The following is a 27,374-nucleotide window of genomic DNA, read 5'->3' on the forward strand; positions in this document are numbered from 1 at the left end:
TAGAAGCTCTCCTGCATCCATTTTTGTTTCAATTTTGAACGGAGGGTGTGGTAAAATTAATGACACCTATTATGTAAACCAGGGGTCTTTAAACTTGGCCCTTTTATGACATGTGGACTTCAACTCCCAGAATTCCTCAGCCAGGCATGCTGGCTGTGGAATTCTGGGAGTTGAACTCCACAAGTCATAAAAAGACCAAGTTTGAAGACCCCTGGTCTGGATCTAAGCCTGTGGTTTCATCAAAATGGCTGACTGAGGAATTCTGGGAGTTGAAGTCCACAATCATAAAAGGGCCAAGTTTGAAGACCCCTGAGGTAAACCAATAAGGACCAACTGTGTCACACACACGCAATCAATGATAATAACATTGGAACGGGCTGAGCTTACGCTTCTTTTAACCTGAGGCTTTGAATATGTTATACCGAGTTTTATTTTATTTCTTCCTAGATTTCATGTGGTCAATTAATTAACGAAGAGCTACATTACAGTAGCAAGACAGGGCGATTTTCCTGTGGGCCTGAAATAAGTCACCCGGCTTATTTCGGTTTAATTTATGGCTTTTCTTTGCAATGCACAAATACCTTCAGTGCAGGGGTAGGCAACCTCGGCTCTTTTATGACTCATGGACTTCAACTCCCAGAATTCCTGAGTCAGCATAACGGACTCAGGAATTCTGGGAATTGAAGTCCCTGAGTCATAAAAGAGCCGAGGTTGCCTACCCCTGCTTCAGTGAAAACCTTGATGAGCTGATACACTGCCAGCTACACCCACCCCCACAGGCACACACACAATAGATCTCTCCTCACCTCTTTGACATGGCATGTCTGCCTTGTTCTCCGCTTGAGCTATGCCTAGTGCGCTTGAAGAAATTGGGTGAGGAGGCTGAGGAATGAAGCCGAGCTGGAGGAGGCAGGGCAGAAGTGGCGGATGGCTGACTGGGAGAAGGGTTAGCCAGCCGTGGTCAGATTTTATAAGGGGATTCCAGGAGGAGGAAGGGAGGGAGAGAGGATGGAAGGTGGAAGGGGATGAGGAGAGGAAAGATGAGATAAAGGATAGATGGGTGGATGGAAGGAGAGAGAGGATGAAAAGGAAGGAAGGAGCGGGAAGGAAGGCAAGGGGAGAGGAGAGGAAAGATGAGATGATGGATGGATGGGTGAAAAGGAAGAAAGGAGGAAGAAGGAAGGCAAGGGGGAAGGAGAGGAGAGGAGAGGAAAGATGAGATGGAGGATGGAAGGAAGGAGAGAGGGTGAAAAGGAAGGAAGGAGGGAGAAGGAAGGCAAGGGGAGAGATGAGATAAAGGATGGATGGATGGATGGAAGGAGAGAGGATGAAAAGGAAGGAAGGAGCGGGAAGGAAGGCAAGAGGAGAGGAGAGGAGAGGAGAGGAAAGATGAGATGATGGATGGATGGATGGATGGGTGAAAAGGAAGGAAGGAGGAGAAGGGGAAGGAAGGCAAGGGGAGAGGAGAAGAGAGGAGAGGAGAGAAGAGGAAAGATGAGATGGAGGATGGAAGGAAGGAGAGAGGGTGAAAAGGAAGGAGGGAGAAGGGGGAAGGAAGGCAAGGGGAGAGGAGAGGAAAGATGGAGGATGGATGGAAGGATGGAAGGAAGGAGAGTGAAAAGGAAGGAAGGAGGGGGAAAGGGGAAGGAAGGCAAGGGGAGAGGAGAGGAGAGGAAAGATGAGATGATGGATGGATGGAAGAAAGGAGACAGGGTGGGAAAGAAGGAAGAGAGGGAGGAAGGGGAAAGGGGCGAGGAGAAGAGAGGAAAGATGAGATGGATGGATAGATGGATGGAAGGAGAGAGAGGGAAAGGAAGGAAGGAGAGGGAGGTGAAAGGAAGGAAGGAAGGAAGGAAGGAAGGAAAAAAAGTCAAATAAAGTATGTGCATATATAAAGGCTGAAAACAAAAATAAAGATATAACTGAAGCACTTTAATTAAGAGTAGGACCTCTACGCACAGAAAGTGGCATCAAGAAGCATCTTAAGCTCTTTGACTGAAATGTGCTTCTTCTATGAACTTCTGATCATGTACCGTACACTGATGGGGTCAGAATAAAGATAGGTAGACAGAATACATGAATGCATGGAGCACGTATTGCTGCTTACAGCTTGGCAGAAGTCAGTTTTTAATGAGGGTAAAACTGCCCATTTCCCAGCCCTCTTGAGAGGCCTCAGCTTTGGAAAGCTTGGGGGAGACACCAGAGTGAAGAAACTGGAGGGTGGGGACTTGAAGAAGCTTCTCGGACGATTAGAGAAACATCTCCAAAGAAAAACAAGAGAGTCCAGTTGCGTCCTGAACAAAGCACCTCGGAGACAACCGTGATCGGGATGACTGAGAATCTCCGTGCCGCGTTGTCAGAATCCAATTATATTTCATCTTTAAATTATCAAATATAGAAACTCCCAATTCTGCCTTCTCTGGATTCTGCCATAAGAGGGAGAGAAGGGGGAGAGCAAAGGGGCTTTATGGCCCTCACTTCCTTCTTTACACTTCAAAGAGCTGAATGTGTGTTTATTGTAACCTCTAAGCGTTAACATATCAAAGAAGGGTAATTGCCTTTCATGTAGTATCTGAAGTCTCCATCCAGACGGAAGAAAGAAGAAAGGAGGTGGAATTGTGATACTTGAAACTATCACTGGAAGGGGGGTTGATTGGGTGGGACTACTGGGGAACCCCTTAAAACCTTGAATGGGAGAGCTTGGACCCCAAGTCCTGTCTAGCATGCCTGCAACCATTTTCTCTTAATAAAGGATTCCTGTTGGAAGAACTATTCCAAGAGTTCTGTCTTCTTAAGATGCAAAGTGGGGTGGGTCCTTACATTAGACAGGACTTGCAAAATTAATCCACCTGGAAGGTAGACCCTTGCCGGGGGATTTTGCAAAAATTTACCATGTCAGACAACGAAGCAAGAGAGGGAGAAAACTCCCTGGAAAGAGAGCCGCTGACCCAGTTGGAACCTTGCCAGATGTTGGGATCCGAGAGGCCAGATTTCTCAGAAGAAGAAGTGGTGGAGACACAGGACCACAAGCCTCGCTGGTCGATGGGCGTTGGAAAGAAAAGCGAGTGGGGAAAGGAATCAAGAAAAGTGACCCTGAGACGGGGGACCAAGCAACCAGAATGGAAGCAGGAGATGGAGAAATCCCTGCACGCAAGTGAAGAGGGAGGAAGCTGTATGCCGTACTCAGACTGGATCCTAGAGAGAGCTATTGACCTGATGAAGAGAACTCTCAGCTCCCTAGGAGAGGAGATTCCTGAGCCCTACGCCCGCCCCAGTTCCTGGAGCCACAAAGGGAGAGACACCGAGGGGGACGTGGAACCTGCAACCCCAGGGACATTTACTGATCCAGGAGCTCCCACCCCCTACCGGACCACAGATGGAAATCTGGACGGAAGACACTACCACCCACAATGGAGGCACCGATCCATTCCAAGACGTCCACCGTTGGAGGTGAAATTCAAAGGGGAGCCAACACGCTTGGGGTTTTTCCTAACCCAAGTCCTCAGCTACATGGAGGAATATGGGCAGGACATCCCCAGCGACAAAGCCCGCATCCGGATCGTGCAATCTGCCCTGGATGGACCAGCTGCAGATTGGGTGGTGAACCTGCATGACTCCAATGCCCCAGAACTCAGTAACTTCAACCGTTTCATGTCCTCGTTGAGAAGACGATTTGAAGACCCCCTAGCTGATCGCAAAGCCCGTGAAAGAATAACAACGATGAGGCAGGGCAAACGCCCAGTGGCTGAGTATACACAAGAATTCCGAGCCATTGCCAGCAAACTGAATTGGCCAGAAGACATCCTCCTTGGCCGTTTCAAAGACGGACTAAACTATGATCTATATGATGCTTGCCTGCCCCGAGGAGACCCACATCGACTTGAGGAATGGTACGTCTTGGCAGAGGAAGCAGAGATCGACATATTGAAGAGGCATCGCCGAGGAAAACAATGGAGCCGCCCCCCGCCTGAGCTGACACACCAACCGGTGAAATCATCGGATACAGCCAAGAAGCAGATGGGGTGTTTCAAGTGCGGAAGAGAAGGGCATCGAGCTGTAGAATGCCGCTCAAAGGCCCCCCAGCACAACCCAGACAGATCCCCAATCAACAAACCCAGAGGGTATTCAGCTAAGCCAAAAGAAACAGCCATGAAAATGATGGAAATTGCAGAAAACCCCACCTCTGCTCACCAAGGGGAAAGAACTCCAGCCTACACCACAGGGACGGTGGATGCCTCAGATGACAGCTCGGAAGGCGAACCCCTGGTAAGTGGACGCATCACACCCATCTTCAAAACAGTGACTATATTAATCCCCCCCATGCCCGAAGCTGTGAAGGTGAAAGCCTTAATAGACTCTGGCTGCACCCGCTGCCTCATTAGCCCAACACTAGTGGGGAATCTGGGCATCCCATCCAGGAGACTGGAACAACCAATCTCATTTGGCCAGCTAGATGGATCCATAGCAGGGGGGGTGCCAGCTACCCTAGCCACTCTGCCAATACACCTCTCCCTGGGCAACCATGAAGAGGACTTAACGTTTGTGGTGACCCCAGGTATGGAATGCCCAATGATTCTAGGGATGGAATGGTTGAAAAAATGGAACCCCTGGGTAAATTGGAGGACGACAGAAATCAAATTCCCGAAGGGGGACCCTATGGACTTAAAACCCCAAGAGAGGCTACCAGAATCAAGAATAGAAAAAGCATCCATAGGAGAGGAAAAAAGATTAACAGAAATACCAGAGGAATATAGGGACCTTGCTGAAGTCTTCAGTGAGGAGAGGGCGAATGAGCTTCCCCCCCACCGACCCACAGACTGTACCATTGAATTCAAGCCTGGGGCAAAACTCCCGAAGCCCAGATTATACTCCATGAGCCCAAAGGAGAAGGAGGAAATGGAAAGATTTATAAAAAAAAACCTGGAGAGAGGTTTCATTGAGCCAGCCAAGCCTAAAGTGGCTGCCCCGGTCCTTTTTAGAGAGAAGAAGGATGGCTCTTTACGTTTATGCGTGGATTATAGGGCCCTGAATACAATCAGTGAAAGCAACCTATACCCGCTGCCCCTCATGAAAGACATGCTGTCACACCTATCGAAAGGGAAAATTTTTTCTAAACTAGACTTAAGGGAAGCTTACTATCGAGTGAGAATCAAGGAAGGGGACGAATGGAAGACTGCATTTAACTGCCCCATGGGGTGCTATCAATTCAAAGTCTTGCCATTTGGATTACAAGGGGGCCCTGCAGTCTTTATGCAACTAATCAATGACGTTCTAAGGGAGCACCTGTTTAAGGGGGTCCTTGTTTACTTGGACGACATTCTTATCTTTACCGAAACAAAAGAAGAACACGTCAAACTTGTCAGAGCGGTTTTAAAGAAGCTGCGAGCCGCTCACCTATATGCCAAACTCTCAAAATGCGAATTCCACCAGGAAAGGATAGACTACCTAGGCTATCGCATATCCCCACAGGGCATTGAAATGGACCCAGAGAAGGTCAGAGCAGTATTAGAATGGGCACCACCCCGCACAAGAAAGCAACTACAAAGTTTCCTGGGCTTTGCAAATTTTTACCGCCAATTCATCCCCTCATTTGCACAGATAGCCTTGCCCCTCACTAACTTACTAAAAACGAAGGGAACATCCTCAGTAAAACCTAGCCAGCCACTAACATGGACAATGGAGTGCCAAGCAGCGTTTGAGAGACTAAAGAGACTTTTTTCTGCCGAACCAGTACTAAGGCACCCAGACATGGACAAACCCTTCATAATACAGGCAGATGCAAGTGATGTGGCAGTGGGGGCTGTGCTATTACAAGAAAATGATGATGCAGTATTGCAACCCTGTGCATATACATCCAAGAAACTCACGGAAACAGAACAGCGCTGGCCTGTATGGGAGAAGGAGGCTTATGGGATACGTTGGGCATTACTCACATGGCGACAGTTCCTGGAAGGCAACAAAATCCCCTTCCAGGTGTGGACTGATCACAAAAATTTGGAAGCCCTGAAAACTTCCAGGAAACTCAATCCCAAACAAGCCCGCTGGTCCCAGCATTTTCACCAATTCCAATTTAAGCTCAAACATTTACCAGGAAGAAAGAACTTCCTGGCAGATGCACTATCTCGCATGCCCCAATATAACAGCGCACGAACCACAGACTCTAGACCAATAATGGCAGAGTCACAACTGGCAGCACCAGTAACCACAAGAACCCAAGCCAAATTAAAACCACAACTGGACAGCCAAACTGGAATTGAATTCAGAAAAAGTTTGGAAACAGATGATTGGTTCCAGAAAAACAAAAATGTGTGCACAATGAAAGACGGGTTGCCTTGGATAGGGGAAAAGTTATATATACCAACAACTCAAAGAGTAACTTTCATGCACCTTTGCCATGACACAAAATCAGCAGGGCATTTTGGATTTGTAAAAACTTTACATTTAATTAAACGGCAATTTTGGTGGCCATCCATGAAAAAGGACATTGAAAGTTATATAGCCAGTTGTCCAAAATGTGCCACGGCAAAGAGGTTGCAAGGGAAAGTGCCAGGACTATTGCAAACAGTGGCAAGTCCCTCAGCCCCCTGGAGAGAAATAGCCATGGATTTTATAGTGGAATTGCCAGAAAGCAATGGGAATACTGTGGTCTGGACGGTCACGGACTTGTTTTCCAAACAGGTGCACTTTATCCCTTGCCAAAAGATTCCCACTGCAAAAGCCTTAGCAAAACTTTTCATCCAACACATTTACAGATTGCATGGGGCACCCCAACGCATCATCTCTGACAGGGGGGTGCAATTTACGTCTGCATTTTGGAAGGAATTTTTATCCCTCTTAGGAACCACTCAGGGACTGACATCTAGCCACCACCCTCAAGGAAATGGGGGGGCTGAAAAAATGAACTCAGTACTTAAGCAATATTTAAGATGTTTTCTTAGTTTCCAGCAGACCGAGTGGGCGGACTTACTCCCCTTTGCAGAAGTTGCCTACAATAATGCAGTCCACTCCAGCACAGGTTACACTCCTTTTCAAATAGCCACCGGTCAAAGTTTCAACCCCATGCCAGAATTAACCCCAAACGAACCAACGATCCCCTCGCTGAAAGAATGGATGGAAAAATTACAAAACACCTGGCCAATAGTCAGAAAAGCACTAGATGAAGCTAGGCAGGCTTACAAAACACAAGCCGATAAAAAAAGGGTTGAGCCTACACCATTCATTATAGGAGAGATGGTGTACTTATCTACAAAATACCTAAAGTCCCTACAGCCCTGTAAAAAACTTGGACCAAAATACATAGGACCTTTTCCAATTAAAAGAATCATAAATCCAGTAACAGTAGAATTAGAGTTACCCAAAAATCTCAGGCAAATACACCCAATTTTTCATTGCAGCTTGCTGAAAAGAGAGCATCAGTCACCTCTACGGCCAAAAATCCCCCCCCCACCACCTCCAATCATGGTGGAGGGTGAACAACACTTCGAAATAAAGGAAGTCCTTGACTCTAGGAGATATCATGGAGCAACTCAGTACCTAGTTGCCTGGAAACACCTCCCTCCCTCACAAAATGAGTGGGTCCATAAACGTCATGTCAGAGCCCCGAAGCTATTGAAGAAGTTTCACACAGAGTATCCTAACAAGCCTAACTAAAATTTTTACTTGCGTTTTCTTTCAGGTGGATCTCTCTTATTGTTAAGAGGGGCCGGATGTCAGAATCCAATTATATTTCATCTTTAAATTATCAAATATAGAAACTCCCAATTCTGCCTTCTCTGGATTCTGCCATAAGAGGGAGAGAAGGGGGAGAGCAAAGGGGCTTTATGGCCCTCACTTCCTTCTTTACACTTCAAAGAGCTGAATGTGTGTTTATTGTAACCTCTAAGCGTTAACATATCAAAGAAGGGTAATTGCCTTTCATGTAGTATCTGAAGTCTCCATCCAGACGGAAGAAAGAAGAAAGGAGGTGGAATTGTGATACTTGAAACTATCACTGGAAGGGGGGTTGATTGGGTGGGACTACTGGGGAACCCCTTAAAACCTTGAATGGGAGAGCTTGGACCCCAAGTCCTGTCTAGCATGCCTGCAACCATTTTCTCTTAATAAAGGATTCCTGTTGGAAGAACTATTCCAAGAGTTCTGTCTTCTTAAGATGCAAAGTGGGGTGGGTCCTTACATGCGTTCTCGTTCTCAGTGTCACGAGGACGTTCGTTGTGTTAAGACGGTAACACAAAAAGCCACCAGGAGCTCCTGTGAAATGGCCACACAACCGCCATCGACTTCTAATCCACTTCCCTTACATGCACAAACGTTAGTAACACTGAAAACCACTACAACCCAAATGTTAACGCTGGACCGAAGGGAATGTCAGCTGACGAACTCTCTTTCTTGGTTTGTATTCAGAGAGGTTAGCTACCGAGGATAAAAAATGTTTGCGTGACTTTTTACAGAAGGACCCTCAAACCCACACCTGAATGTCATCTCGTGGACTGGAACATCTGATTCAACTTATTCCCTTCAACGGGCTGATTCTCACGTCCTTTTCCTGACACAAATAGGGATGGGGGAGGTCCCCAAAGCCGTGACGCCATAAATTGAGTTTGCGCCACGCTTGTTTAATCGGAGCTTTTAATCTATTAACAGAACGTAGATGAAGTTCAAATGAGGTTGTGGGTCACAATAAAACTCTACGTATTTTCTCTCGCCCTTCGAGTACGGTGTTTGAAGCAAACTCTTCAGCACGTGAAACGGGAGGATTTCAAGGATTTTAAACAAAGCAAAGCAAAACAAAACACAACGTTCTCCATAAAACAGTGTTTCTCAACCTTGACCATTTTAAGGCATGTGGACTTCAACTCCCAGAATTCCACAGCTAGCATTGCTGGCTGTGGAATTCTGGGAGTTGAAGTCCACATGCCTTAAAATGGTCAAGGTTGAGAAACACTGCCATAAAACCAAAGCTGAGGCAACTTCATGCCCTAAATAAGATTTAAGCTGACATCTAAGAAGCTGACCTCAAAGGCCAACTAACAGCTCCCCTTTTACTGAGCAAGCCCTGTCTGGTTGGAAATACCCCTGTGATAAAATCTGGTCTTCGAAGAAGAAAAGCAAGAGACAAGGTCCAAAAAGGGGACAACGAAACGTCGAATTTCAGAATCCTCGCTTCCCTCTTTTCATTTCCTTTTCACTGCTAACCATTCATCCTAGACACGTCTCTTTTAGGGTGAGGAATAAAATTGGCGTCGGCTTCCGTCCAATTTTGCGGTGTTTCCAAAAAAGCTACCGGGAGCCCTCAACCCACAACAATTTGTTTAGTGACCCTTCAAAGTTACAACGGCCCTGAGAAAACTAACTCAGGACCGGTTTTCACAGTGATGGCCGCTACGGCATCCCGTGGTCACGTGATCAAAATTTGGATGCTTGGCAACTGGCTCATATTTAAGACGGCCGTGGTGTCCTGGGGTCACGTGATCCCCTTTTGCGACCTTCCGACAAACAAAGTCAATTGAGGAAGCCCAATTCATTTAACACCTGGGTCACTAATTTAACAACTGCGGTGATTCACTTAACAACTGTGGCAAGAAAGGTCGTGGGGGCAAAATTCCCTTAACCAGTGTCTCACTTAGCAACAGAAAATTTGGGCTGAATTAGAGTTGTACATTGAGGATGACCAGCATTTCAGAGGAAGTTTACGCCAGTATGGAAAAGAGCAGGAAAATAATAATAATAATTAGTGAAGAAAGGATGCAGTTGCGTTAGTTTTGCATTCTACATGCGACGGTATCATAAAAATTAGGCAGAGGACCGTGAAATGGATGTCAGTGTAAACAAACACACACCATCCTGTCGAACGCAATTTCAGAGTTTGCTAGTTTATAAAAAAAGGGTAAGGAGTAATCCATCTTGGTTGCTCTTCTCTGCTTTGTTTCTAGGGCCTCAACACCGGTTTTTTTTTTAACACTGTGAGACCAAATAACAGATGCTAATGAATAGGAGAAGAGAAGACAGAGATCGGTGGTGGAGTCAAGAGAGGAATCAGCCTAGAGTCCTCACATATTCATAAAGGGTGTAAGTCCAATCCCCTACATTGAGGATGACCAGCATTTCAGAGGAAGTTTACGCCAGTATGGAAAAGAGCAGGAAAATAATAATAATAATTAGTGAAGAAAGGATGCAGTTGCGTTAGTTTTGCATTCTACATGCGACGGTATCATAAAAATTAGGCAGAGGACCGTGAAATGGATGTCAGTGTAAACAAACACACACCATCCTGTCGAACGCAATTTCAGAGTTTGCTAGTTTATAAAAAAAGGGTAAGGAGTAATCCATCTTGGTTGCTCTTCTCTGCTTTGTTTCTAGGGCCTCAACACCGGTTTTTTTTTTAACACTGTGAGACCAAATAACAGATGCTAATGAATAGGAGAAGAGAAGACAGAGATCGGTGGTGGAGTCAAGAGAGGAATCAGCCTAGAGTCCTCACATATTCATAAAGGGTGTAAGTCCAATCCCCTCTGGATTTCCATTAACTCTTACCTAGGACCAATTGAGTGCTGTTAGTTGATCACAGAAGATGGATACCTGCTCCCTAACCCAATTAATGGTTAATAAGGATGACAAACTCAACGATTAATAAAGGTGACTTAGGAGTTGCATTCATAAAGAACCTTCTCACGGAAAGAAGATGCTGTTACATCATCTCAACATTTCAGATCGGGAGTCCATGCTGTGGTTAACGACAAAGAATGGATCCGAAGAATCTTCTCCTTGGCCTAAGGCGGACATACCTGCAAACATTTTCTCCCCCTGCCTCTCCCTTCCCCCGGCCAGAAACATATTCTTACTTTTGGTGGTCTGGAGTTTCTGTGGTCATGGAATGGTACCTCAGAAGTTTTCTTTGCGAAACAGACGGAGACGCTTCCGCAGATTCAGACGGCTCCTGGATCTCCAACGGAACGTGGGTGAGGGTGTTAGCGCGCCTTCTAAAGCCCTGGTAGGCCGATTGGGCAAGATGTTCTTCAGATGGTCCTTCCAACATGGTGGAGAGAAGGTCAAGATTGTCCACGGATCCATTTGGATTTAGAGGGCTCTCCAGGGAGAAATGATTTTCCTGGTCACCGACAGACGTATCCTGTCGAGTGGAACAAAACTGGGCATGACCGATTCGGCATAAACCCCAATCCAAGTTCCATATTTTTTTCCATCTCAAACACAAAATCCAGAAGTCGTTTCCAAGTGGAAACCAAGTTAGATGTGTCCTTTTCTTTGGAGTAAAGCAGTGAATTTAGATATCTCTGGTGGTTCCACCACTTTTTCCAACCAACCATCCATTTTTTACCCTACACTTTAATCATCATCATCATCATCCTCCTCCTCCTCCTCATCATCATCTTGTGGGACTTTTGAATACAGACAGATTGCCATTTGGAACACAATACACCGGATATCACAGTTGTAGAGAACCGAAGCGTACAGCTGATTGATATCGCTGTACCAGGAGATGCCAGAGTCGAAGAAAAAGAACTGGAAAAAATTACGAAATATTGCGACCTGGCCATCGAAACTGCGCGATTATGGATGAAACGTGTAACAGTGGTACCCATTGTCATCGGGGCACTAGGAACTATGTCCAAAAACTTTGCAAAACACATCAAGAAACTGCAGCTTCCTGCAATAACTCTAGCAATGTTACAAAAAACTGCGCTACTCGGAACATCGAAACCATTCCTTGCGTTGGTTTTACAGTGAACGATTCACTTACTTTACTGATGTTACTCAGCGTGCTCGATATGGAGCTATCCAAATCAATACTTCCGGAAGTTTCCTGTAGGCTCTTGCTTTTATTTCCCTGCCAAGAAAACCCTCATATTATATATATATATGAAATATAAAAATATACGGTACTTATATAAAGAAACATGAAAATTCATATAAAAGGCATTCCTTGTAAGGAATAAATTTAAAGGTTCTAGCGCAGGGGTAGGCCACCTTGGCTCTTTTATGACTCGTGGACTTCAACTCCCAGAATTCCTGAGCCAGCCATGCTGAGGGGAAAGGGACAGGTTTCCAAGCTGAGCCATGTTGGCTCAGGAATTCTGGGAGTTGAAGTCCACAAGTCATAAAAGAGCCATAGTTGCCTACTCCTGACCTAGAGGAACATATGAAAGCATAATTAATGCATAATTAAAGTAGACTTTATTAGTTTAGAGCAAGGGTAGGCAACCTTGGCTCTTTGACGACTCATGGACTTCAACTCCCAGAATTCCTGAGCCAGCCATGCTGAGAGGAAAGGGAGAGGCTTCCAAGCTGAGCCATGCTGGCTCAGGAATTCTGGGAGTTGAAGTCCACAAGTCATAAAAGAGCCAAGGTTGCCTACCCCTGGTCTAAACAAATGGTTGTAAATCAAGGATTTCCTCGTACTTGCATTTATTTTCCTCTTGACACTTAAAGAGTAAGCCTGAAATATTGAAAAGGAGCAAATAATTGTCTGGCATCCCCTTAAAAAAGTGGGATACTTGTAACACGTCGTTCATGATTCCCACCGTTTCAAACACGTGCACAGTTGTTTATTTGACGATAGCAAAAATGCATTTTTTTTTTTCATAACTCTTGATTTCAACCACCCAAACAGCCACGTTGGAGGCAAGCGATCCAAAGAGACTTACCCGAGATAAAATATTTTCTAAGGATTCTGTAAGGGACCTTTTGGCTTTGCTCTTGAGCATGTCTAGTTTGAAGCGAGTTGTGTTGTTCGGCATTTCGTTTCCCAGAGCTTCTACAGAAGATTGCGTGGCCTAGGGGGGGTTAAGATCACAAATGCATTTGAAAAGAAAATAAGAATAAATCAACAGGAACTCCTTCTCCCCAAAACGAAATTTATTTGTGTTTTGATTGCATTTTCCCACCCTTTTCTCCCAGTGGATATTTCCATGGTTAGGGGGGAAAAAAGAAAGAGCTGATGAAAAATGAAAAAGACTTCACAAAATCCTCCAGATAGGTTAATTAGTCCTTATTTGGTCATTTTCTTGGCAACCGTCTAGCCTAGTTAATATAATCAGCAGCAGCATACAAAATAAAGAATAGAAATCATTTGGGGAGAAATTACAAATATTAAACGTTAAATTTAATATCTTAATGGGAAACTAAGCATTGGGAAAAATTACCGTATATGCCGGCGTATTAGGCGACCCGGCGTATAAGACGACCCCCGAGTTCGACGCCGGGTCGCAAGACGATCGACGCCGAGTCGCATATAAGACGACTTTCTAGGCATGCGACTCGGCGTCGATCATCTTATACGCCGGAAATGACGTCATTTCCGGCGTATAAGATGACTTTCTAGGCATGCGACTCGGCGTCGATCATCTTATACGCCGGAAATAACGTCATTTCTGGCGTATAAGATGATCGACACCTAGTCGCATGCCTAGAAAGTCATCTTATACGCCGGAAATAAACGTAGTTTATAACGTTATTTCCGGCGTATAAGATGACTTTCTAGGCATGCGACTCGGTGTCGATCATCTTATACACCGGAAATGACGTCATTTCCGGCGTATAAGATGATCGACACCGAGTCGTATGCCTAGAACGTCATCTTATACGCCGGAAATAATAAATAAATAAATAAACGTTATGACTCGGCGTATAAGACGACCCCCGAGTTCGGAGGCTGTTTCATCGCTCTCAAAAGTCGTCTTATATGCCGGAATATACGGTAACCAGGACATTGATTGTCTAAAAAGATTGAATGTTAAAATAACTAGGAGATGTATAAAGTAAAAATGATTGATCAATGTAAGAAAGTTATTTTTATTTAATCAATATAATAGGAATTGTACGAATTTAAATATGAGACAGTAAAAACCAAGGGGAAAAGAGAGGAAATGTTGAATGTCATAGTTTGTGATCGGTACTAAAGATATTTGTATGTTATTGAATTATTGACCAACTCAGTTGCTTTTCAAACATTTAATAATAACAACAACAACAACAACAACAACAACAACAACAACAATAGTAAAGTTGGAAGGGACCTTGGAGGTCATCTAGTCCAATCCCCTGCTCAGGCAGGAAACTCTATACCATTTCAGACAAATGGCTGTCCAGTCTCTTCTTAAAAACCTCCAGTGTTGGAGCATTCATTTAAATGTGTAACGAGAAAATCAATAAAATTTTCTTTAAAAAAAAAAATGGGGGGGGGCATTTTAAGGAAACTTAGCCAATCAGAGATCAAATGCCAAACCATTTTAATTCTGAACTGGCATTACACATCTAATTCAAAATGTAAGGTGCTATTTAGTTTTCAGTAAAAAAAAAATAACCCAAAATGATAGCTAAAAAAAAAAAAAGCAGTATGATAGCAGGCAAACATAGATCTTTATTAAAAAACAAACAAAATTTCAAATATGAGCAAACACCAGCAAAACAATTTTGCTGGTGAGATGAGTAAACAAAAGGAAGTCGCCATTTTGGGTTTAATTTATTTTTTCTATCACTCAGAGACACGATGTATTGTATTTGCTTCCTCTTAACCCTGCATTTCTCAAAGCTGGTTTAAAATCTGGGTGATTCTCACCTGGTTTGAGCCACCCTCATAAACGTCCCCCAGCTCTATATCCAACTTTTTGTATTTGCAAGATCATGGGGGCGCAGCAATTTTCAAATTTCTATTGCCTCAAAAGTTGTAGGCCTCCCCCCATTTTTAAAGATAAAAAATAAAGAATGGAGTCCTACGCGATCCCTGTTGGAAAACATTTTCCCCATCTTGTCTTTCAAAAGAAATGTCAGAAAAAGAAAACGGCAGACCTGTTTAACGTCCCCCAGGTGAACGTGATCCTTCTGTTTTTCTTCATACATGCTTCTCAGCATAGACACGATTAGTTCATTCTCCTTCTGTTCATTTCTTGGCCTTATTTTCTGCACGAAAGAGGATTTTTGCATCACAAAATGGCTGCAAATACAGGTGGTTCATTTAGTGACCGTTCACAGTTACGACGGCACTGAAAAAACTGGCTTAGGACCATTTTTTCACACTGACGACCGTGGCAGCGTTCCCCATGGTCACGTGATCAAAATCCAGACCCTTGGCAACTGACTCGTATTTACGACGGTCGCAGTGTCCCGGGGCTCAAGCAAAGTCCATGGGGGGGGGGAGCCAAATTCACTTAATAATTGTGTCACTAACTTAACAATTATGTGTGATTCACTTAACAACTGTGGCTTACAGGTCATAAAATGGGGCAAGCCTCACTTAACAAATGGTTCACTTAGGAACAGAGAATTTGGGCTCAGTTGTGACCGTAAGTTGAGAACTACCTATAACATAACTGACTTGGCTGTGTCAATTTCACAATACATAGCTGGAGTTATGAAACAATTTATTTTAATTAGCTTTCTATCCTGTCATTCAGAGAAGGGAATAATCCTTGCTTTTAAAGGCCATGTTTATTTGGCTGACTTGAAAAAACTTACAACCTTCCTGTTATTTCTAGGTTTTTTTTTTAACCTCATCTCTGGGCCATCAATTCTACAAAAATTTAGAATAGAATAGAATAGAATAGAATAGAATAGAATAGAATAGAATAGAATAGAATAGAATAGAATAGAATAGAATAGAATAAATGAAGAACAGAATAGAATAGAAGTAGAGTAGAATAAATGAAAAATAGAATAGAATAGAATAGTAGAGTAGAATAAATGAAGAATAGAATAGAATAGAATAAATGAAGAATAGAATAGAATAGAAGTAGAGTAGAATAAATGAAAAATAGAATAGAATAGAATAGAATAAATGAAGAATACAATAGAATAGAAGTAGAGTAGAATAAATGAAAAATAGAATAGAATAGAATAGAATAGAATAAATGAAGAATAGAATAGAAGTAGAGTAGAATAAATGAAAAATAGAGTAGAATAAATGAAAAATAGAATAGAATAGAAAGAATGAAGAATAGAATAGAACAGAATAGAATAGAATAAATGAAGAATAGAAGTAGAGTAGAATAAATGAAAAATAGAATAGAATAGAATAGAATAAATGAAGAATAGAATAGAATAGAATAAATGAAGAATAGAATAGAATAGAAGTAGAGTAGAATAAATGAAAAATAGAATAGAATAGAATAGAATAAATGAAGAATAGAATAGAATAGAAGTAGAGTAGAATAAATGAAAAATGGAATAGAATAGAATAGAATAGAATAAATGAAGAATAGAATAGAATAGAAGTAGAGTAGAATAAATGAAAAATAGAATAGAATAGAATAGAATAGAATAGAATAGAGCTGGAAGGGACCTTGGAGGTCTTCTAGTCCAGCCCCCCAATCCAATATAAAGCAAAATGTTTTTTGGACCATTTTTTTCCCCTTTCAAAAACGTAAATCTATTTCGAAGTAAACAAACAAAGGTATGGGCAAGTCTCAGATGACGTAGTAAGAAAAGCACGGCTGATCTTGATGAATTCTATAATCAGCCAATGGTGTCTAACGCTGGGCAAGCAATTTCCACAAATTTAATGCAGCTCCTGCTAAGAGGCACAAACTAAGGGCACAACTTAGAAAATGTATTTTTCCTCCACAGAGAAGAAAAAACAACAACAACACACTGGCAAATTACCTGAACTTCCTCAAAGATGGAGGCTTGCTCTTGGTTATTCAGCGCTGTTAAATGTTTCTGCAGTTCCAACTTAATTTTAGAAGGATGCGTCCCTAACAAATAAAACAGATCAACATTATTACATTGGTCAAGTAGCCATTTTTACACCCTAAAAAAAAAAAAACAATCTTGTTTTTTGCTCCCGATTATATATATATATAAAAAAAATGCCAAGGGGTAATCAATCAGACCGGTCTGTCTGAAAAAATTCCTGCATATACTCCCTTGACTCGGCTGGTAAAGAGGGGAGGAAAGCCTGTGGCTTGGTGGTTAAATCACTGCCTAGTATGTAAACTGCCCAGGTTTGAATCCCATAAAGGGTGTGGCTAACTGACGAGAGCAGAATGAGCTCGAAATGGCCATCTTAGTCTCCCAATTTAATTCTTTAACTCTTTGTCAGAAAAAGAAATTTGGATATATGTATATGCATATGTATATGTGGTTATTCGGGTTTTCTCCCACGTAAAATTGGAAGTGTCTTGGCGACATTTCGACGAAGTCTCATTCGTCATCTTAGGCTGGTGCTTTCAGCTTCGTGCTCCTAGAAGCCACATATATATATATATATATATTGGCTAACTCCCAAAGGCATCAAAGAAAACACATAGACCAATCCAGATAATTCTTACCTTCTATCTTTTCACAAAGCTTATGAAGAATTTGCATCGGACACTCGTCGCAGAATTGAAGCTGAGCTTTGAAATTTTGCTGGATGGCTGCCACGCTGAAAGCTTGCTTCAAGGTCATCATGATCTCATCCACCTAAGTGAGGGGAGGGGAGAAAAAAAATCAAAGTTGTGGACTTTCCAAAGTTGTGATTCTACTCCTGCGATGACAAGAACCAAGTTTGAGAAAGAGAGAGAGAGAGAGAGAGAGAGAGAGAGAGAGAGAGAGAGAGAGAGAGAGAGCAAGGCCATCACCATTATTTAAGCACATATTGTCCTTTTTTGCGCTTTAAGCAATTTATAAAGCGGGAGACTACGACAATAAAGTACAGTCCATAAAAATAAATTCAATCACATCAACAGCCCCTGAACTGTAAAAGAGCAGCATTCATAGGTTAAGGAGTACACATGTTTTACAACATCGGGACCGCAAATTTGTCCTGTTAGGTGGGAAGAAAAAGAAAGCCTTGTAGAAAAATTGGCATTACACATTGGATTTAAATTGGACTTTATAGAGTTCCTAATCTGATCAATGACTTCTTTAAAAGTTCTTCCTTAATTGTAGCATCCAAACCCAAGGAAGTGAAATTTCAGGTATAAATTTCTAGATCGTTGTCCTGAAACCCTGATGTAGAATAGAATAGAATAGAATGGAATGGAATAAAATAGAATAGAATATAGAATAGAATAGAACAGAACAGAACAGAATAGAATATTGTGGAGTGGAGTAGAGTAGAGTAGAGTAGAGTAGAGTAGAGTAGAGTAGAGTAGAATAGAATAGAATAGAATAGAATAATGGAATGTAGAATAGAGTAGAGTAGAAATAGAATAGAATAAAGTAGGAATGGAATGGAGTGGAGTGGAGTGAGGTGGAGTGGAGTGGAGTGAAGTAGAGTGGAGTGGAGTAGAGTAGAATAGAATAACTTTATTGACAATTTAAATTTACATTAATCAGCATACATTACAATGAGATTTCTTATTTAACCACCTCCAATATACACTGCATAAAATAAAATAAATTATACATATACCCACATATACACGCATTAAGTGGCCCAGAGAAACACAGCCTAGTCTGGATGTATGCAAAAAAAAAAAAAAAAGTATTCAATAAACAGCCACTTTGCTGCAAATTTAGCATTGGCACTCTGCACAGCCACGAGCTCTTGTGCTACAATAATAATTTAGAGATTAAAAATAATCAAATCACAGTCAGCTTTCACCACTGGGAGCTGCTGCTGCTCCTTTAAACCAATAAATTCAGGAAGAGGACTTACAGAGACTCATCTTAAGCGTTTTTTTGCAAAGTCTTCTAGCCCCCAGGCTGGTCTACGATCCCTAATTTTGTGCCGGATGAGCGGGTGGATTGCAAACCCTTCAAAGCATTTCAAATAATACAATCTTGTTGCCAGTAATTCTTACCAGGGCTTCCTCTGCACACTGGAACACATAACACACAAAATGGAAGCCTCCGTGTTTGGAAGGCTCCCTGCAGATAAATCCAAAGTGATCCACGTGCCTAATCCCCTGCAAAGACAAAAATCGTTGCATCAAACGTTTGTGAAGGAGCAGGTATCAATAGCACGGTTCGCAGTCAACAATACACAGAGTCCTCGCTTTACGACCCCAGCTGAGCCCCAAAATTCCATATGCTAAGCAAGAGTGAGTTTTGCCCCATTTTACGACCTTGCTTGCCACGCTTCTTAAGTGCATCAGACGTTAAGTTAGGAACACAGTCATTAAGTGAAGCTGGCTTTCCCCACTGACATTGCTTGTGAGAAGGTCGCAAAAGGGGATCACGTGACCCCGGGACACCACAACCGTCATGAATACGAGTCAGTTGCCAAGTGTCCAAATTTTGATCACATGACCCTGGGGACGCTGCAACGTCCGTAAGTGTGAAGAACGGTTCTGAACAGGAAAAAAAAAAAAGGAAATAACCGATAATTTTTCAACTGCGACGCCTTAAGATAAGAGAACATTGTCTACAAATCTTATGGCGAGCCTCCAAATCAAGAGGCAGGTTGTAGCATCTGCCTTGCTTTATCGACAGATTTTAAGATGTGGGGTGTAAATATTCTCCTCCAGCGCCTGAGCTACGAGCTAACCATTAAGTAAACTGGGAGTAGGAAAATTAAGATTTTATTTCCAGCTGGCCTGAAAAAAAATGAAAAAAGAATTTGACCTTGAGGGCAAAGAGACTCAGGGCTGACTCAGAAATATTCTCAGACAAAAGAAAACGGTCTCAAAGAAGCTCTTTCTAATTTATGACAGATTTCCTTTAGGAATAACCGTTCTGGGATTTAGACTAACGTATTTTGAAGTTTCTTTTATAAGTACGTTCATTATTGGCATCCGGCCCATTCAGAATGAGGGGATTCCCACGGAATTGCATGATTTGCATCTATTCTTTGGACAATCTGGGGGGGGGGAAACCCCAGCTTCATGATCCCCCAGGGGACGCTGCAATCCGTCGTAAAAATGAACCAGTTGTACGTATGAAAAAATGGTTGTAAATCCCTTTTCTTCAGCGCCGTCGTAATTTGGAACGGTCGCTAAATGAACTGTGACAAGTCAGGGACTATCTGTATAAAACTGTAATCGAGAGGTCATTTAATTAAACAGCCAAAACACCAATGGGACTTTGTTTCACAACGAAACAAAAAAACCAGTAATGATGATGACGAGGGTAATGTGTGAAAAAAACGACAGAGAAATCAATCAGAGACAAGAGAATGAAAAAAGAAAGAAAGAGAGAGAGAGAGAAAGAAAGAAAGAAAGAAAGAAAGAAAGAAAGAAAGAAAGAAAGAAAGAAAGAAAGAAAAAAGTCTATACCTGGGAGCAAAAGGAAATTTCTTTAAAGCTTTTCTCAATGACTACTTTTTTGGTCTCAGGACTAATGATGTAAACTTCGGACTGCCCAATCTGAAAAATAATAAAAAAACAAACAAACACAATGTTAATAAGCTTTTCTTATGCAGCCAAAATACGATCCCCATTTTTTTGCAATCAGCATTTTGAGTCAGGATACCTGGAACGCTCTGCGTACGCAGGATGCAAGGGAGGAGGATGTAAATGCTATTTAAGGGCATTTGATAAGGATGTAAATGCTATTTATTTATTTTTATTTTATTTTTTTTAATTGAAATTTTTATAAACATTTTACAATAAAATCCCTCCCCACCTCTTTCCCTCCCCCCTCCCATTAACCCTCCCCCCCTTCCCAGAGCTGAATACAGAGCTAAAAACAACAAAAAAACCATAAAAAATTAAGTAAACATCAATCAATTATACGTAAATCCTAAAAAATTTTAGAACCCCTTTAACTCCATTACAATAAAATCAACAAATCTAAACATAACAACTTTATACAATAAGTTATTCAAAAGCTAAATAATACTTTCTAATCCCATATTTGTTCTGAACAAAATTTACCCATCTTTTCCATACAAAATTGTATCTCTCTTGTGAATGGTCTTTCAGATAAGCCGATATTTTTGCCATTTCTGATAAATAAGAAACTTTAAAAAACCATTCCTCTAAGGTAGGCAAAGAGTCTTTTCTCCAGTATTGCCCAATCAATAACCTTGCTGCCGTAATAAAATTCAACATTAAAATAATCTCTTTACTATCACAATCTTCCATAATACCTAACAAAAATAATTGTGGTGTAAATTTTATCCTTCTATTAAATTTTTTTTGAATATTCCACCAAATCTTAATCCAAAAAGCCTTTATATTTCTACAAGACCACCAAATATGATAATAAGTTGCATAAATGCTATTTATTGAACCACGAATTTGCTGACGTCAAAACATCGATTAAGCCGGCAAAACAAATGTCCCGTGACCACCGTGTTTGGAAATGATACAGTGAGGCTTGCAAATTCTGCCCTTGCTGCGTTTGCCCATTAAGTACGCAAAGAAGACGGCTGGTGTTGTGACATGGCAATATGCGTTCCATCATTCTCACGTCATTGTGGTTTATGCTAAACGGCTCTTCTTTGTACAACAGAACTCAACTATTTGCCTGCCCATTCTGACGATATGGTTGTTCTTAGATTTTTTCCTGCTCTCTCATATTTTGGGCTTGAAATAGATCAAACCTGCGTATTTGATAGCCTATGGGTCACATCCAGGGTGTCCCCATCCGGCCCACATCAATTGCTTGGTAAGGCCACACTTGGAATACTGCATCCAGTTTTGATCACCACGATGTACAAAAAATGTTGAGACTCTAGAAAGAGGGCAGAGAAGAGCAACAAAGATGATCAGGGGACTGGAGGCTAAAGCATATAAGGAAAGGTTGATGGAATTGGGTCTGTCTAGTTTAATAAAAAGAAGGACCAGAGGGGACATGATAGCAGTCTTCCAGTATTTCAGGGGCTGCCCCAAAGAAGAGGGAGTCAAGCTATTCTCCAAAGCTCCTGAAGGCAGGACAAGAAGCAACAGGTGAAAACTAATCAAGGAGAGAAGCAACCTAGAACTAAGGAAAAACTTCCTGACAGTGAGAACAATTGATCAGTGGAACAACCTGCCTCCAGAACCTGTGAATGCTCCAACACTGGAAGTCTTTCAGAAGAGACTGGATAGCCATTTGTCTGAAATAGTATAGGGTTTCATGTCTGAGAAGGACTATATGACCTCCAAGGTCCCTTCCAAACATCTAGTTTAATGAAGAGAAGGATGAGGGGGGACATGATAGCAATCTTCCAATATCTCAGGGGCTGCCCCAAAGAAGAGGGAGTCAAGCTATTCTCCAAAGCCCCAGAAGGCAGGACAAGAAGCCACGGATGGAAACTCATCAAGGAGAGAAGCAACCTAGAACTAAGGAGAAACTTCCTGACAGTTAGAACAATTAATCAGTGGAACAACCTGCCTCCAGAAGCGGTGAATGCTCCAACACTGGAAGTTTTTAAGAAGAGACTGGACAGCCATTTGTCTGAAATGGTATAGGTTTTCCTGCCTGAGCAGGGGGTTGGACTAGATGATCTCCACTAGATGACTTTGGGCCAATCACCAGGAGACAGTGAGTTCTAGTCCTGCTTTAGGCATGAACACCAGCTGGGTGACTATGGGCCAATCACCAGGAGACAGTGAGTTCTAGTCGCTCCTTAGGTTGGCCTTTCAGCCCAACCCACCACACAGGGTTGTTGTGAGGGAAGGTGTGTTGGACCTGTTTGCTGCCTCCAATATTATTTGTGACAATAATAACAAAGATGGGGTACAAATAAATAAAGTTCATAGGCAATTATTCTTTATCGACTTCAAAGAAGAAGGAAGCATTGGACATCTTTCCATGTTTGATGGCCCCTAGTCCACAGTAAGTGGGAGCATTCACACACCCAGATGTCAGATGCGCTGTAAAAGGAAATGACAAGATCCACAAGAAGCTAAACTGTAATGGAGTTATTTCCCAGAAGTACAGCCTCCACAATTTTTTCTTCTTCTCTTTACACGGTTTCCCGGAGCAAACTTAATCTTAAATAGTTTGAAGGATTTCCAAGCTAGAAGTCTGATTTACATACATCTCGCTTTGGGGCAAGGCAACGACACCGAGGGGATCCTTTTTAGCTTTTATACAAACTGCTTTAAAGGGCTTGTAAAGTGAATGAAATAAACAGACACCTGTTGGAAATACATGACCGTACAGATCATATATTCAAGGCTGCAATTTTGAGACAGCAACTGTTTGAGCCACGTGTTGCCAGGCTACCGTACATGTCACGGGTCTGAAGCAAGCAGACCGTGAGACGTTACCTCATAATCCGTTGAAAGCATTTTTAGTGGGCCGGTTTCACTCGCTGCTGCTTAATTTTACTTGGAAACTCTTTGTCGGTGTTAGGTGTGTTAAAGCTCGCCGCCAATTGCACGGTGAGCGGAGTTCTGGCAAAACTCTGAAAAGCCCATTATGCTGGGACTGCTCTCCCAGGCAAACAGCTTACTACTACTGCTACTACTACTACTACTACTATTACTACTACTACTACTACTACTACCACCACCACCACCACTAACAATAACAACAACAACAACAATAATAACAATAACAACAATAATAATAAAGTTGGAAGGGACCTTGGAGGTCATCTAGTCCAACCCCCTGCTCAGGCAGGAAACCCTATACCATTTCAGGCAAATGGCTGTCCAGTCTCTTCTTAAAAACTTCCAGTGTTGGAGCATTCACCACTTCTGGAGGCAGGTAATTCCACTGGTTAATTGTTCTAGCTGTCAGGAAGTTTTTCCTCAGTTCTAGGTTGCTTCTCTCCTTGGTTAGTTTCCATCTGTTGCTTCTTGTCCTGCCTTCAGGTGCTTTGGAGAATAGCTTGATTCGCTCTTCTTTATGGCAGCCCCTGAGATATTGGAACACTGCAATCATGTCACCCCTCGTCCTTCTCTTCATTAAACTGGACAGACCCAATTCTAGCAGCCTTTCCTTATATGTTTTAGCCTCCAGTCCCCTAATCCTCTTTGTTGCTCTTCTCTGTACTCTTTCTAGAGTCTCAACATCTTTTTCACATCGTGATGACCAAAACTGGATGCAGGATTCCAAGTGTGGCCTTACCAAGGCATTGTAGAGTGGTATTAATACTTCGTGTGTATGTGATGGAACTGGTAAGTGGTTTTGCTTTGCTTTTTCTATTGTAGAGTGTTCTCTGAGCTTGGTGGTTTTCTTGCAGACGTTTCATGGCCAAACTAGGTAACATCGTCAATGCCACCCAAAAAACCATGAAGCTCGGAGAGCACCAAGGACCCCATAGTTCAACCCTGAGCTATAAACATTCTCTTCTGTTGGTGTTTTACTTATTTAATATGGTAACATTTCCTTAATGGGTTCCATCACAAATCAGAACAATGGAAGCACAGCATACCGCACAAAATGGTAACCACAAAAGCATCAACATTGATAAGCTCCCCAAATTTAAAACACAGCTTTGGCAACTGAGATGGTATAATGGAATGAAAAGGTTTGGGTGAATTGCAAGATTATAAGGACCTTTTTGGGGGGCATGCCTTATTTGATAGGATCCTATCTCAAAGTCCTCTTCCATCCTAGTTATCCAACATATTTCCATCATGGACTCTTAGAAGAGGTTGGTACAAAGCAACAGAAAGCAACTTGGGGGTTTGTGTGTAGGAGTACCATCATAAACTATAACCATTTCATAACAACTTTCTGGAATTAGGTATGTCTAGTTTAATAGGGGTGACGTGATAGCAGCCTTCCAATATCTCAGGGGTTGCCCCAAAGAAGAGGGAGTCAAGCCATTCTCCAAAGCGCCTGAAGGCAGGACAAGAAGCAACGGATGGAAACTAATCAAGGAGAGAAGCAACCTCGAACTAAGGAGAAACTTCCTGACAGAGAGAACAATTAACCAGTGGAACAGCCTGCCTCCAGAAGCGGTGAATGCTCCAACACTGGAAGTTTTTAAGAAGAAACTGGACAGCCATTTGTCTGAAATGGTATAGGGCATAGGTCAGCAACCCGCAGCTCCGGAACCGCATGTGGCTCTTTGAGCCTTCTCCTGCGGCTCCCAGCCTCCTCCGCCATTTGCAGAGAGAGAGAGAGAGGCACTTGCGCTTCCCTTCTATCTCTCTCTCTCTCTCTCTCTCTCTCTCTCTCTCTCTCTCTCTCCCTGTGTGTAAAATAGAGTGGTCTCACGCTGTTTTCAGACAAGCTGACAAGCTTATTGGGCAGGGCTCCTGCCTTTGCTGCGTCGAACCAGGAACCAGGAAGCAGCAGCCCCCCCTCTCTCTTTCTCACACTCACACACACACACACAAACTGAGTGGGGGAAGAGGACTGGCACACCAAGGGCAGGAGAGAGCCAGCCCAATAAGAATGTTTGTCAGCTTGTCCAAGAACCACCTGAAACCATCTTGCCAGGTGAGCAGAAGATCGGGGAGAGGGATTGGGGGGGGAGGAGAGACAGAGAGGGAGAGAGACAAAGAGAGGGAGAGAGAGAGCGCTCATGCATAGCAGCCTCTATTTCTTTTTAATTAAATTCTTCAATCAAGATCCCCCCTCCTTGTGTGTGCATGCGCGTGCGCAAGTTTTGCGGCTCCCAGTATTTTCTTTTCTCTGGGAAATGGGTCCAAGGGGCTCTTTGAGTGTTTAAGGTTACCAACCCCTGCTCTAATCTATTCTAATCTAATCTTCTAAAATCAGGGCCTCCTTATTTGACCTAAGCTTAATTCCTCATAAGTAGGGACAGTTGCCAGTTGCTCAATAAAGAAGGAAGTGTAAGGTCAGACGCTTTTTTTTTTATTACACCATAACCCATTTCCTTAAACTAAAAGAAATGCTACACCCATTCCAGGAAGCCGTGGGGTTACCCAGCCGCCTTGAAAGAAGCTTCATACTTAAGGTGAGCATCACCCACATTTCATCTGCTAGAGAGGGCCCTTGTCCTAGGAAATCAATGGAAGAGAGGGCAGTAGGTGAATCAGCTAATAATTTACCTCAGAAACAGTCACTTAGCTTAGGCTGGGAAAAAATGTCCCGAGAAAAATTTCTATTTTCTATTCTATTCTATTCTATTCTATTTTCTATTCTATTCTATTCTATTCTATTTTCTATTCTATTCTATTCTATCCTATTCTATTTTCTATTCTATTCTATTCTATTCTATTCTATTCTATTCTATTCTATTCTATTCTATCCTATTCTATTTTCTATTCTATTCTATTCTATTTTCTATTCTATTCTATTCTATTCCATTCCATTCCATTTATTCTATTCTATTTTCCAATATCTATTCCATTCCATTCTATTCCAATATCTCTTCTATTCTATTTTCCAATATGTATTCCATTCCATTCTATTCTATTCCATTCCATTCCATTCCATTATTCTATTCTATTCTATTCTATTCTATTCTATTCTATTCTATTCTAATCCATTCCATTTATTCTATTCTATTTTCCAATATCTATTCTATTCCATTCCATTCCATTCCATTCCATTCCATTATTCTATTCTATTCTATTCTATTCTATTCTATTCTATTCTATTCTATTCTATTCTATTCTATTCTATTCCAATCCAATCTCTATTCTATTTTCCAATATTTATTCCATTCCATTCCATCCTATCCTAGCCTAGCCTAGCCTAGCCTAAAGTTAGAGGCCACCATCCCAGCTGATGGTGAGCTGAATTTGGCTTCAAGGATCCCAAGAGGTGGGCCGATTTGATTCTAAACCGAAACCAAAATTCCTTCATTGCCAAGTAACTGCAGTACTTCAACGATTAGCAACACAACGGAGGATCAGGAAGGCCAAGCAAACAAAACCAGGCTTTTTACCATGAACAACATAATCCGGTTCCCGGCGATATCCGTCGGCTGTACGTTTTGCCCCTGGATGAATTGACTTTTTAAGTTCAGCGTTAGGACCTCGTCATCATCCAAGGATCTGGCCAGGCTGTTACTCTTCCGGCTCCAGGTCTGCAAGTCCCTTTTAAAAGCAAAAGAACGGAGTCCAGGCTGAGAGTAAGATTTCCTCATAGGCTGAGCGCCCTGTTCCTCGCTCACCAGAGGCTGCAAAACCGAGCGGAATTTGTCACTTATGAAAAATCCACTCGAGGAGTGATCGGCGGTGTCGTTTTGATGAGGCGCGTCCAGTTTTTGGGTATAACTCACATCGTTAAATTTCTCGATGCACTCGTCTATCAGGGCTGGAGGCGCGTTTTTGTGGGCTACGGTCACCCGGCCGCAAAACAGCACCTCAAACTTCTTGCTAAAATGATCCTGGACATCGGAAAGTTGGTTCTGAAGCTCTTCCTGGCGTGCGATCTTCCCGGCTTGTCGGATGGTGCTTATAATCTCAGGCACCTGCAAGGTAGATAGATACGCATATTATAAAATCGACATAATATATATATATATTTCTTGTAAAAGAGGAGGAAAAGAGGAACAAAAACGCTGGCAGAAAGCGAGAAGGGGAGAGTGTCCAAATTGACTTTTGTCTCTTGGAAAAGTTCCTCAATTTATGACCACAGCCGAGCTCAAAGTTTCTGTTGCTAAGAAGGAGGGTTGTTAAGGGAATTTTCCTCCATGT

At 42.3% G+C, this 27,374-nt stretch overlaps 1 protein-coding gene across 6 annotated transcripts in view; it reads right to left on the reverse strand.

Annotated features, from left to right (window-relative positions):
- Positions 1-27,374, reverse strand: part of TBC1D1 (TBC1 domain family member 1) — an 84,190-nt gene that overhangs the window by 24,741 nt on the left and 32,075 nt on the right. For 3 of the 6 annotated variants that reach the window (XM_039347488.1, XM_039347479.1, XM_039347525.1), the window contains 10 exons: positions 26,621-27,148; positions 20,151-20,240; positions 18,738-18,842; positions 17,280-17,412; positions 16,612-16,703; positions 14,803-14,913; positions 12,660-12,788; positions 11,756-11,842; positions 10,839-11,125; positions 807-935 (listed from right to left, as the gene is read on the reverse strand). In XM_039347488.1, coding sequence (XP_039203422.1) covers positions 807-935; positions 10,839-11,125; positions 11,756-11,842; positions 12,660-12,788; positions 14,803-14,913; positions 16,612-16,703; positions 17,280-17,412; positions 18,738-18,842; positions 20,151-20,240; positions 26,621-27,148 — 1,691 coding nt within the window. The remainder of the gene's footprint in view (positions 1-806; positions 936-10,838; positions 11,126-11,755; positions 11,843-12,659; positions 12,789-14,802; positions 14,914-16,611; positions 16,704-17,279; positions 17,413-18,737; positions 18,843-20,150; positions 20,241-26,620; positions 27,149-27,374) is intronic. The other 3 variants (XM_039347496.1, XM_039347515.1, XM_039347508.1) reach the window with 3 other exon arrangements.

This window comes from Crotalus tigris, unplaced genomic scaffold, assembly GCF_016545835.1.
Source record: "Crotalus tigris isolate CLP2741 ecotype Arizona unplaced genomic scaffold, ASM1654583v1 scf7180000017559.9942113025:1136094, whole genome shotgun sequence".
NCBI lineage: Eukaryota > Metazoa > Chordata > Lepidosauria > Squamata > Viperidae > Crotalus > Crotalus tigris.